This window comes from Cygnus olor, chromosome 1 (assembly GCF_009769625.2).
Source record: "Cygnus olor isolate bCygOlo1 chromosome 1, bCygOlo1.pri.v2, whole genome shotgun sequence".
Taxonomy (NCBI): Eukaryota; Metazoa; Chordata; class Aves; order Anseriformes; family Anatidae; genus Cygnus; species Cygnus olor.
Genome location: NC_049169.1, coordinates 18349102 through 18362804, shown reverse-complemented (window position 1 = coordinate 18362804; position 13703 = coordinate 18349102). Strand labels below are relative to the sequence as shown.

Here is a 13703-nt window from a genome sequence, read left to right as displayed (position 1 = left end):
AACAGCATGTGGGTACAGTTTCTATAAACAAGTGAATGATTGAGAACATTGCATGCATAAAACCTGAGCTACTGCAGATAAGAAATGAATTGGCCAGAGACTAAATAAGCTAAAAGCATAATTATGAAATTGGAAAATGATGTGTCATATTGATTGCTATAGAGTATTAATATTTGCTACGTTTGATATCCCAGATGTTTAAAACACTAGTTACATCTGACCTCACCTGGTCTAACAGAAAGCTATAAAGAAGCTTTTTTCTAAAAACTGTTTAAGAGCTTACTGCCTTTCCAGAGGTTGTTTTTAATCTATTATCTGACTTTCTATATTCTTCTGTTCCCTTTCAAGTGTGTTTTGAAAAAGTTACTTGTGGCCATGCTGAGAAATGAAGGCTACGAAGACACTTCCCTGTGTTTCAAATTTTGCTTTGGAAGAGGCACATAAAATACTTTCAGAAACAAACATTTTTATGTCCCTTAGTTTTGTAAAATTAGAAGTTCACAATATTCTGAAAACATATTGTTCCTGAGAGACAAACATTTCACCACTGCTCTTAGGCTAGTAATTCACAGTGATAAAGGCAGACAGTATATTTTGTTAATTTGAAACTTTTTTTTTTTTGGGGGGGGGGGCAGAGGTGGAGTATAAAAACATTCTAAGTGTCTTGAGGTGTCTGTTGCACACAGGAGACTCAGAAAATTGAACTCATCTTTGATGAACAATCCCAACCTTTTTTGTCTTTGATATTTCTTGTACAGCATAGCCCACGTAAACAATGTCTTATCTTTCATTGAGCATTTGAAGTACACAGAAAACAAAGACATAACCAAGGATATTCAGAACTGACTGGAAACTATGAATTCAGTTATAGAGATTATAGATGTCCATTCTTAGATCCTCTGTTGGGATCTGGTTTCCAGAGGATGAATGGCCTTAATCTGATCTGTAACTGGGCACACCAGAATGAATGTACCCAGCACCTGAAAAGGGAAGGGTAAAACTTCAGTTTCAAAACATGACCCATGTCCTCATTTTCACATTCCATTGCTATGTCTTCCTCTCAATGCTCCCACCTTAATAATCACCTGGTGAAACTCCTTTGATGATGTCATGCTCAGAGAACAAAAGTCTCACTTATAAAAGGATTTTCTTTATTTTTCATAATTTAGCTGAACCAACACAAAACTGAATACTGTAAAGCAAAAAAAAATGATGTAACATCTTTAATTGTTCTGTATTAACTAAATAAGGCTACTACACTCCCTTTAAAATAAATCAAAACAGAGAGTTGGTAGAGTGAGGGATCTGGCTCTTGAGGTCTACATATACAGTAAATGTATTTACCATCATTTATTGCATGACATTTTAAACCTGACATTGGTAATTTATAGTGCAGTCAGTCCATAACACTTTTCAAGTGGCTGGGCTTTAATTGCTACCTTGACACTGGTCAAAATCCTAAGATTAAATAATAATTTGTATATATTTATTTTACTTGAAGACAAAATCATCTATAGTTCATCTTTCCTGTAACCTCTTCATTAAGTAAGAAGAGGGCTGTATTAGAACAGGCCTTAAAAAAAATTCTTTAATCAACTTTTCATTTTTGAAACTTTCATCTATGGTCACTTGAACAATCTCTATATATTTTTCTTTAGTAGCATAGAACTAGCATAATACTAAAAGTTAATTGGAGTATTAGGTAGTATACTTGAAACCTTAATACATTTGCCAGGAGGAAATGAAGCTTCCTTCTTGAGTGCATCATACCGGTATGTACGAAACTTACACATAGAAAGGTATATTAAAAGGGAGCAAGTTTTGTTTGTTTGTTTGTTTTTCTGGTTTATCATATTTTTCCCCTCATCATTGCTAAATTTTCACTAACCAATAATGCTGAAACAGTGGACTTTCTAACAATGAGGTAAAACACTGAAAATGGGATCAAGGAACAGGCTGCAAACAGACCCTTACACTGTATTACATAAAAGTAGGACAGAGAGAGAGAGAGAGAAACAAACCTTGCTATGAAGAGCAATGAGTAAAATATTTTACACTCTATTTTTATCAGTACGTAAAGACAAAAAAAAATAAAAAATAAAAAATGCCTTCCAACAGTGCAATGGTTGAATGCATTTATGTAATATAAACAACATTATTCTTTGCTTTTTCTACACAGTCCTCTCTGGTCATGCTTCACATCCAGAATGTCCCAATGGAAGAAAGCAAACGACACCAGTCACTTCAGAGACAACTGAAGTAATAAAACACAACTTAACTCTGAACCACTTGTCATGACTGTCAGAGTTATCACGTTAATTGTTAAATAGGATTTTCTACAAATATACAACATATAAAAACTGTTAAATATATAACTTTAGGCTTTTCAAAATACATTTAATGATCTCTTTCAAACAAGTGTTACTTTTGTTTTCTCTTTAATTTGCTTTCTGTTGCTAAATGGTGTATCAGATGAGACATAGGCCACAGATGACCAAACATGCTCTTTGCAAATACTGTATTATCCAACTTTAACTATCAAAAATGGAACTGTAGAAGAGGCATGTTTAACTGGTTAAAACTGAAAATGATTTTAGTACGAGAAAGTCAATCTAAGTACAGAGGAATAAAGGTGCCGTGTAGACAGTTTGTGTTCTTTTTGTCCAAGTTTTTCAAACATAGGTCATTTCCTCTCAGTGCTCCATTATGTTCTCTCGAAAGTGGCATTTCAAGAGCTGGTCTCTGGGTTAGTTTTTACTGCAGCTTTCCATAAAGACTTCTGCTGGACAACAGCTCAGCTTTGTGAAAGCTGGAATCATGTCTTTGTGGAGACCCCCTACAATTTAACGACATAACTCTGTTAACAGTAAGATTGTGTCCACTTTAAAATAGATTTTGCTCTTTGGTCTATTGTATATATTGAAAGTATAAGAAAATAAAAGCAATTCAGACAGTTTAGGGCACAAGAAGAGTTTCTCTTTTGCACCTCAGTGTCCTCCCATAGGCAAAACAGTCTTCTCTAAGGCTGATTGGGATGATACTCTTCATTGTAGCAGACTCTTCGGATTAAAACATGTAGATAACAGCAAGTCCAGCAGTGGTGTATCACGCAGATGAAACGTTAACCATGAACTTTTTTTGTATTGCTAATGCCCAAGCATATCTCTTTTTTCTATATTCCTTAGTCCAGCGATCCTTAGTATGGTAGAACAAACTTTAGCTCATAATGTAGAGGAATTATGCTGTCTTTCATGAGATACAAAGATACAGACAGTTGAGTTGATGACATAGAACGGATGATGATCCACAGCAGTGAAACTTGACTAAGTTAAGTAGCTCACACAGAGCCTAAACCACTCCTACGAGGATTCTGTGTTGCTGCATTTGTCAGGAGACCTGTAAATCAATAAGAACAAATGAGTCAGTGTCTTAATTTACAATCCTGGTTATCTTTGCTGCCTATCACTTTAAAATATTCTGTACTGAGAATTTTCAAGGAAACAGTTAATGAATTAGAAGATATTTATTTTTCATAGCAAACATTTTCCCTGAGAAACAACATATGAATAAACCTATGTTTATATTTATTACCAAAACAAAACAAAACAACAACAACAACAAAACTTTGTTATTTCTAATAAGGTCATGAATATAAATGATAGTTTACAACTTCAATGCCTTCTACTCTCTAACAAGCTCCATGCACTTTCCTTTTTACAAAAATTTCACAGAATGTTCTTTTACCTGCATTAAATTACATGTAACAATATCTAATACACATGGAGATTAAGATGGCTATTACTTTTTACATATAAGATGTGATGAAAAATGGGCATGACTGCCACGATCATTTATTAACAGTGCAAGGATATTTATACTTCAGGCTTTGCTGCCTTCAAGTTTCCGTGGAGCGCTAGAGCGTGCCTGTTGATCTATACGCTAATTTAATCAACACTGCCCTCTAGTGATGCTTGTAAAAGTGCAAATTAATGTAAATAATGTTTCGTAAAAGTCAATATAATCAGAAAATTGTTTTAGTTACAAAGCTGAAAAATAAAATAAAATAAAAATAAAATAACATAAAATAAAATAAAATAATAAAATAAAATAAATAAAAACAATGAAAATTGGCAATGGACTGCCCTGTTTTAAAAAGAAAATGGAATGGAAGCTGTTAAAATAGAAAGGAAAGGAAAGAGGCAGTGGTTTGAAAGAGAAACAACCAAAGCTCACACTACAGAGAATACGAGTACTGGAAGACAAAACAAACACAAATGAAAAAAGTAATGGCTGGTTTTTACAGCAAGGAGCCAGCTACTTGCGCTCACTCAAAATATGAGTTTAGAAATGGTTTTGAAATTACACAGATACTGTACAACACGGAATGTTTTGAGGTTTATTAAGCAAGCATGATTGTTATAAAATGCTGTTTGAATGTTCAAACTCTATCTTCTGCTTTGGCATTGTCCTGTCTTCAGATAGGCAGAATTGTCATTACTGATGGAAATATCATGCATAACACCAGAAAATACTGAACAGTGAATGTGAACAGGCAAAACAAACAAAAAAAAAAAATCCAATTCACTTAGTTCAAGCTGTATATTAAATTTAGACTTTTTAACCTAACCCTCAGAAAAGTAAATTAAAGAAATACCACCCTCCAAATCAATTTAGTGACAGCTTGAAACATATTGTTCTCTGTATATATATGTAGAAAGATAGATAGATAGGTAGAAGGATAGATAGATGAATATTTTCCTTATAAGGCATAAAGTGTATGTCATAGATTTCTGCTTTTGTCCTCTCACCTTTTCCAGGAAAAAACACCCCAGAAATCTTGCACACAGCCTTTCCTTTTCGGACTAGTGATCAGATCTCCAAACCACATGGCCTCAGACAGGCTGAAGGCAAAAAACCTGGATGATTATTGTGGTATATTCCCCTTTTTTAAATACACATTCAGCAAGAGAAATTATTAAAAAGTTTTATTTCTATTAATTGTTCTGTTTCCCCTTTACACTCTTTCTTGGGGTTTCCATTATACCCTCTATTTTTCTTCCCATTAGAAAAGAACATGTTTTTTAAGGTAGCAATACTTTTTAGGCAGCAAGATACAAAGCATAAGAGTTATGGTTTATTAGGCCTGAAAGTAAACTGTTACAGTGTGGAGAATTAGGCTGACTTAGCTTCATCACTTCTGAGTTAGGCTGGAATGGCCCAAAGCTGAAAGCAACAGCATAAACTGGTGATGGACTGTGCGTTCAGTGTTTTCATAGTGTGCTTCTCTACCATATTGGTCCCAGGACGGAGACAGAATTCAGGTACAGGTACAACCACATTCATTTGCAGATACCTGCTGCTTTGTCATTTCATGGATTTAAAAGCTTCCTTCCTCACTTGCTATCACTGTCCCCACTTTGCACATCCCTGCTGTCTGAATATGGTATCAACACTTTAAAAGAAGGAGAGAAGAGGAGAAAAATATGCATTTTTAAAATGCTGAGTTAGGACGGAGAACAGGTTTGAAATAAAGTGATGGCAAGAAAAGGAATAGAGTAGAGAACAGGAAGTGAATTTACAACTTTGGACAATGACAAGAGAAAATGGAATAAGAAGGAAAGAGAAAGGTATAAGTTAACAAGGGAAGTTTAAACATCTTTAATTAATGAAGGTGTGATAAAGAAGAAAGATAGGTAATAGAAGCAACAGTTAAAAAGGGGAGAGAAGATAGGAGAGAGCATGAAGAGTCCAGAGAAGAGGAAGAGAATGCATGCCTACCCTCCCATGTCCTGTTTTTTCCCCTTCCATTTCACACTACAGACGAATTAATGACTCCCTCCCACCCCCCAAAAAAAACCAACACCAGACAGATCAAGCAAGAGAAAAGAGGGATCCCCAAAATGACCATGAAAGGGACTTGTTTACTATTTATACTAACAATTCAAGCCATGGAAAGTACCACATATCTGAGAGGCAAGTCCAAAGGAAAATGATGCTCTTGATGACTATTTGGTAGCAAATTCTAGAATAATAATTAGGTCAATACAGATTGCAATGAAAATTATAAATTAAATAACTATATACAGGGAAGCGTTTGAAAGCTTAGACCAGGTATGTTGACATAGTTTTGTTCATTTTTTTTTCCTTTTACTTAGAAAACTTGAAACAGCCTCAAATTAAAGAGAGCCTGGGTACCATTTACCTAATGCAAGGTTTTCTTTTCTGTCCATCTCTGTACAGGACTCTTTCCAGTTTTAGGCATCTTTGCACAAGTCTCTTTGTCACTGACTTCAGTGAAGTTGGAATTTCTCCCCAGTGCTTCAGACAGCAGGTTCTGCCTCTTTCTGAAGGAGCCAGAGGTTCTGATGCCAAATATTGCATTGCAGTAATGATAACGACCCCTTCCATTTTTTCCTTTCCACAAAGTGTGTGGGCTTTTATTTATTTATTTATTTATCTTTTCCCTGAGTTGTTACTGAGATCACCTTTGCTTCATGGTACTGGCACTGAATACTTACATACCAAGAAAGAAAATGGCACTGAATACTTATGTACCAAGAAGTTGATTGTTAATGTAACTCATCTCCCATTCAACTCTCAAAAACCGACATCTGTTTTCTCAATAGAAAGTTTTTTTTTTTATTATTATTATTTTTTTCTGACTGAAATCATAAGTACAAGGGAAAATGGGAAGGTTGCCCCTCCAGTGTATTTCACCCTCTTCTGACAATAGCCTTCCTTCCCCATACCAAAGAGTCTAAAAGCACCGTCACCCCTTGCAGAAAAGCAACTTCCGTGCTTCCTCTCACTGCAGAGGCTGAAAAGCCTTGCAGTGGCTTATGGGCACTGATCCACCAAAGCACTGCATCAAGGTCATTTCACCATCAGAGTAGTATTTCCAAATGCAAACCCCACTAAACTCTAAAATACCATCCAGCTACACTTTTGGCATAACATTAGAAAACTGATGAAAGAACAAAAAAGTTGTTATAACAGCTAAAACAGAATACACCATGCCATTACAGTCAAATACTGTTCCTTTCCTTTGATAATACTTTCACGAGCTATTCAGTATGAGTTTCTGCCCTACCACCTGGCCCAGTACATTTATTTAATATCTCTGAACACTTAGAGAAGTTATGTGCTGCTGCACTTCTATTTTATTTTTTGTATGTATTTATGGTTTGTATCTGTTCCCAGCTGTACATTACAAAACAAAACTGGTTGTTTTACTTTTAAAAGAAATTATGAAGTGAAATAAAGTTACTGTCCTTTAATGTAGCATGCAAACTCTTTGCCTGATCCAAAGGTCACAGAAGCAAACAGATATTTTATCGTAACAGTTAGTAGGAATCTTCTTTTGGGTTCGGGATTATTCCACTATGTATGTTGTCTTCATTTATAAACAACTGACTTCAGAATGAGGGCAAATGAAAAGTTGTCTTAAAACAAATGGTCTGGCAATACACATCAGTATTCTGGCTGTAAGATTGAAACAGTTTGGAGAACTCTTGAGCTTGTTGGACTTTGAAGTCCAGGACTTTTAACATTGAGCAGGCATCTAGTACCAGAGATTAAAATACTACTGTACCCTAACTGACTATGTGAGGGAAGCCCATGTTCTAGTATGCTCCACAGAATTCTACCTAGGCAGAAAAATCATTTTCCTGACTGCATATTAATCGATAACCCAAAGTATAAAAACAAAAAAAAATGCATTTCATATGACCTATATATCCTATTATAGTTCTTGGATAGCTGGAATACATCCTGAGAATATTTGGCTCATTAGAGCAACTATAACACAGTCTGCCTAATTTGTCTTTCTCTGAAAGAACTACAATAGGGGAGGTCCTATCTTGGAAAGCAAAGGAAGGGAAGGGAAGGGAAGGGAAGGGAAGGGAAGGGAAGGGAAGGGAAGGGAAGGGAAGGGAAGGGAAGGGAAGGGAAGGGAAGGGAAGGGAAGGGAAGGGAAGGGAAGGGAAGGGAAGGGAAGGGAAGGGAAGGGAAGGGAAGGGAAGGGAAGGGAAGGGAAGGGAAGGCAAGGGAAGGGAAGGCCAGGGAAGGGAAGGGAAGGCCAGGGAAGGGAAGGCCAGGGAAGGCCAGGGAAGGGAAGGCCAGGGAAGGCCAGGGAAGGCCAGGGAAGGGAAGGCAAGGCAAGGCAAGGCAAGGGAAAAGAAAAAAGAAAATGTTCGCTATCATCAAGGACAGACGAAAGACATTATGCAAGCCACCTTGATATGATGGAAATGGAAATATATGGTGCTTTGTTGACTTACACAGGCTTTCCACCAAACAAACAAACAAACAAAAATGAACAAACCTGAACAAACCCTCTATCTTTCAGTGCAACATCGAGGATCTAATTTTGAATTAAAACATTTAAATTTCTGATCACAAACCAGAAAACAGAGAAAGGTTTACTGTAGCTGTCAAATATTTTCAGTCAGGACTGAATTTCAAGAATGTCTGGCCTGAACTTTTGCTTTAAATAGAATCCACATAAATACCAACAATTACGTGTCAAGCCTGGTAAAGCTTTAGCAGTTTCATCTGGTTTCCATTTTGCATTTTTAGAATAAAAATGAAAGTAAAAGTGAACCAAAGTTTTCATTTTTGCTACAGTAGCCAAGTGCTATTACATGACTGTCTGTTGAAGTTATCCTTGCACACTGGGATGACAATTCTGAACTATCAATTGTGTTTCCAGCCCTGATTTCTGGAAATTCTCTGGATGTCTGGAATGTAACAGGTCATTTTAGAAGTTTTAGTGTTGTCTAACAGCTGAACTACTTGTCTAAACTGTGTATTTTACACTTTCAACTAAAGTCTAAAAATAGCTTTTTTTTTTTTTTTTTTTTGCTTTTACTTTTATAGGAATCAAAAAAAATAGAAAATACAAAAATCATTCACAAAGATGGGTGTAGATTTGGTCAGTCTCTGTCTCACAAATCTACTCATAATGGAAACGGCATCAAAGCTTTTACCAACTGACTGCAAGTCAGGTAAACAGCATGTCTTTCCCCTCTGCTTCTACAGCTGTCTGTTCTAGGAGGTCCCTGAATAACTAACCACTTATAATGCAGGGAAAAAAAAAAAAAAAAAAAAAAGAAAGAAAAAAAAAAGAGGGAGAGAGAGAGATAGAGAGAGATAAAAGCATTAAGATGCCCAAGGAAAACCTTACACTGCCTTGCAAGATACCTCATAATTCAAGGGAATAAAAATGTAAATTTTTGGCGATGATCCTAGCTGTACCACTGACCTGCAGCATTTGTTGAGAACTCGTATTCATCCCATTTTTCTCCTATTCCCCCTGCTTTCTCCATGCTGTTCATATACTCAAATTGAACTATTTAATCTTCAGAAAAAGACAAGTTAATCTAACTTTAAAGTGACTGTGGCTATTAGGAATAAGAAAGAGATGCGTGGGAGCTACTTTACTTAGTAATACTGCATTCTTTGACACTGAGCTAGCCATGGAAAGGACATTTTCATGAGTTCAAACTACAATACCTACAAAACTAGGAATAATAAGATTCATCAAATCTAGTGGCTGCTTGTGGGTTTGTGTTTATAAAAAGCAGGCTAGCATATCAGGCAGTGTATTTACAGGCATGCTTGGTCTATATAGTGCACTATATAACTATATAGTGCACTAACAAAGTAACTCATGAGTTACAGATGAAAGAATGCAACTATTAGGCACCTTCTAGGAGAACATGCCGTTCCTTTAAGATCCACTCTGCATTTTTGTTTTGTTTTCTTTTCACTCACTTCTATTCAAGTCAGACACAGAAAGAAGTATATATTGCAACTCTATGACTCTTTGCAAATGACTTTTTTTTTTTTTCCCAGTAACAGTTATTGTAGTATCAATAATCTGATACTGAATCTAATACCATTTTTCCTTAAATATCACTCCTGAACTCCTATCACTCCTATATTCTCAGCTTCTCCTGACCACCTGCTAGGAGTATCACTATGACTTTTCATTTCCTTCTCTGTAAAATTCCTGTTTGTCTTGTATTACCTTCTTTGAACTTGAAAGATCTTGGAATGTGCTGGGTCAGATCATACACTCCTTCCATCTGCTGAACTGTCCATAAGCAATACTAGTGAAAGTAGTGAGACTATTCTTCCAATTAGGTAAATTTAATAACCCAACTGAAATACATTTGACTTTGGGTCATGCAGGGCACCCATGTTTGAGACCCCAGGCCTAGGCATGTGTAAGCTTGCTTTGCAACATCTAAATATACACAAAGGAAAAGCAATTGAAGTGGCAGAAGAGACCATAGCAGGAATATTTGTGCTTGGACCTTGAATACAAGGGTGCAGGTGGGAGATTTTCATCTGAAGAGGATTTAGAGCGACTGCAGATAACAAAACAGGGCAGACCACATTCTGTCCCCTATGAAAATCCAAAGCCAGCTGCTTGAAGCAACATAGATAGAAAGAATGATGAAAAGGATTACACATCATGTGAGGAGAAACAATGCAAAATAGTGTGGTTTTCCCTCTCTTATCTACCGGGTAAGAAACACACTTAAAATAACCCTATCTAAAGGCCTTGAGCAATACCCCAATTGTATCTGATTTCTTTTTGCTTTTTTAAAATGTTTAGAGGTGTGCACCCATAAAAAGCTAAGCAGCAGGTAAAACTAAGAAAGATTTGCAACTGGCATGGAATTATAAGCTTGAAAAATGACTACGTCTCTGCTCCCCTTTACTCTTCAAATAAAAGCAACTGCAATATTAACATGATTGAAAGTATATAAGAATAGCCAGGGGCTTTCCTCAGGGTAGTAAAAAAATAACCTGGATTTGCCATTCCTGAGACTTTTCTCTAAGGTAGGAGACAGTTTCAGACTAAACTGCCAATGCACCTAAGAATCCATTTTTATTAAAATGCAGTAACTTAATGTATACTGAATTCTGAATATTCATACCTATGTGCCCATATTGAGAGTGTACTGCTTATTAACGTATCTGAACAGAAACATAACCTTAATTACATTAAACCTTCATGTTAAAAAAATGCTTTAAATATTTCTTTGAGGTAATAAAAATCAGCTGAAATAATGATCTTCCATAAAATAACGGACGTAATGCCACAGCATGCCTCTCCTCATGGAGTAATGTAAGTTTTAACTATAAAGTTCAAAAGCAGTCTTGTCTGTTTTATACTTAAAGTTTATCAGTCTAATCAATGGAAATAAAAAAAAAAAGAAAAAAGAAAAAAAGAAAAGCACAACAACAACAACAACAACTTACATCTGCCAGCACTGAAGTCCACAGACAAATCTAAACTGTTACTTTTTCTTCTCTAATTAGAGGAGAGAATTGTTCAGGGGCATCTGTGAGTGACATCTGATTGACAGGCAGCAAGTCTAGAGCAAGGTTAGTCTCACACAATAAAAATTGGAACAGTAATTTCCTAAGACTGATTGTGAAAGTAGTTAAACTTCAATGAATAATACATGGAAAAAGCAATATGCTTTCAGATGGAATATTTAGAATATTTCATCCATTAAAAGAGAGAATTCTGACTTACAAAGCATGAGCTATAAATAGGAAGTTCAACTGCTAGTGAAGGAATCAAATAGTCAGTGTTCACCAGTGAGATACTGTGTCTGCTTTATGTATTCCATCTGACAATTTATTGCTTAAGAAAGCAGTCATGTTTCACATCATTCCAGAAAGCAATGTACCATAGTAGATGACTTTTTAACAAGCAATCTTTACAAATATGCTGTGTATGGCAAAGAAATCCCAGTATTTAAAATTGCTGTACTTAGCCTTCATTTATGACTTGAGGAGAAAGTAGGAAGTGGACAAGTGTGTGGAGTGGGAGAGGAGGGATATGTGTATGTAGGTGAGGTAAAGACAAATGAAGGAAAATTTTCATAGCCTCATTTGAAAACAAAAGAAAGAACACACACTGCATTCTTCAGTTGAAGTAACATACAGTTATGATAAAGACAGAAAAGCTAGCATGGTCTTAAAAAAAGTTCAAATGTATTTGGGACACAGAACTAGAAGCCCACAACTGCTCTTAGTCCTTATGACCACCGCAATGAAAGGCACATTTTCTAAATGTAAAATTTTCTAAAACAGATTTGTTGTTAGACAGCCCTCTTACAGGTACATGCAAAACTACACAAACGTGTATCAGCACAGCTCAGTTCAGCTTTTTATACCTTTTTTATACCTTTTTATACCTTCTACTCACTTTCAGTGCAAGCACAAAACTTCCCAGCTTCCCAACTTCCCTTTGCAGACTTTCAAGTCCTCCTGTACTTCCTTTTGGGAAATGCTTTATATTTGTTTTGTGATAAATTCTTATAATCCCAACTAAAATATCCTTTTGTACATCTGTGCTCATCCTCCAGTTTTCAATTTTGTATGAGACAGCTGAGATGAAGGATAAAGTGTGGAATTTAAGGGTCAGTATCCCAAATTAGCCAATTAAAATATCTTTAATCCCTTAGTGGCAAGACAGACACCTAAACTCATTATAGGTGTAGCATTCTGATTTACAGTGCAAATATATTTAAACCTAACACATGCGTACAATACAGTAGTTCAAAAAACAACCCATGTGTCGCTGTCTACTGGAGGCAGAGCAGTCTGTATAGTGTGCAGCATATTGGATCTAAATTATTTGGCAAGATCACCATTACCCTCCCTACCCTGTTTCTATGATATTTTGGCAAGCAGTGCTGTGGTGATCAGATTTCTGCACCAGCTGAAAACAAATAACAAAAGAGGAAAAATAAACTGTGGCAAATATCAAAGAATTTGCTATAATTTACAATTAACTTTGTAGAAATTAAAATATATAAATGAATAAAAGACACAAAAAGATAAAACTAATCTAAAAGCAGCTGCAATTCAACTTTTGGAGCTCATGAGAAGTTCAATTTTTACTTGACACACAAAGATATCAGTCTGGGAGAATCTTACCACCTTATCTAGTTTCATAAGCCACTCACAGAAGTGGGGTAAACCTCCTACCCTTTAGTAACCTCTCTTAATCAGATTTTAGAGATTGCTAATACTGTGTCTCTTCCATGACAGTCCTTCAACTCCCCATTATTGCAATTTCCCTGGGTCAAATTCAGAGTTTATGAAACCTAAATTTAGATATCTGCATGTGATGATTAAGTGTGATCTCCATCAGGGTCAACAAAATCTAGAGTTCAATTCTGTCTAAACACAGATGCTTAGGGCCTTTAAGACAACCTCTGGCATCTGCCCTGACCTCCAGATGCTGCTTCAAAAGGCCTTGTGTCATACATGCAAGTTCCTGAAGGTATCTGAGAATCTTGGAGCATCTTGGATGCCCTGAACACAAGTTCAGGGAAATGAATTCTACCCTTACTTTCTTTTATCTAGTTGAAAAGGGTCCCAGGCAACTCCTCCTTGTGACGCTGTGGGCCTCATTTGATCTCAAGTTACCCACTAGGTCCTTGTGTAACGCCATATGCATTGCTGCCCAAGCCATATTCGTGTGACTGAGAATTTCATCAGGGTTGAGTCACACAGATGACAGAAAACAGGGTTAAGATACCAATCTTGTGATCAGTCCCTGTGTCTAAAAAGCAAGCTAGCTAAGGCTATGAGACAGAGCCTGAAAAATTTGTGTGGGTCCACCCTTAAGAGAGAAATGTGATTGCAGTGATCACTCAGTCCCAGTTCAG

The 13703-nt window shown here is 36.2% G+C and overlaps 1 protein-coding gene across 6 annotated transcripts in view; it reads right to left on the bottom strand.

Moving 5' to 3' along the window:
* Nucleotides 1–1131: 1131 nt before the first annotated feature.
* Nucleotides 1132–13703, bottom strand: part of TAFA5 (TAFA chemokine like family member 5) — a 426799-nt gene continuing 414227 nt past the window's right edge. For 3 of the 6 annotated variants that reach the window (XR_005817391.1, XR_005817402.1, XR_005817394.1), the window contains exon 5: nucleotides 5385–5452. Coding sequence is in view for 2 of the 6 variants with exons in the window: in XM_040549093.1 (XP_040405027.1) it covers nucleotides 3388–3396 (9 nt within the window). In the remaining 4 variants the exon portion in view is untranslated. Of the gene's footprint in view, nucleotides 3397–4808; nucleotides 4902–5356; nucleotides 5453–13703 lie in introns of those variants that run through there. The other 3 variants (XR_005817393.1, XM_040549093.1, XM_040549107.1) reach the window with 3 other exon arrangements.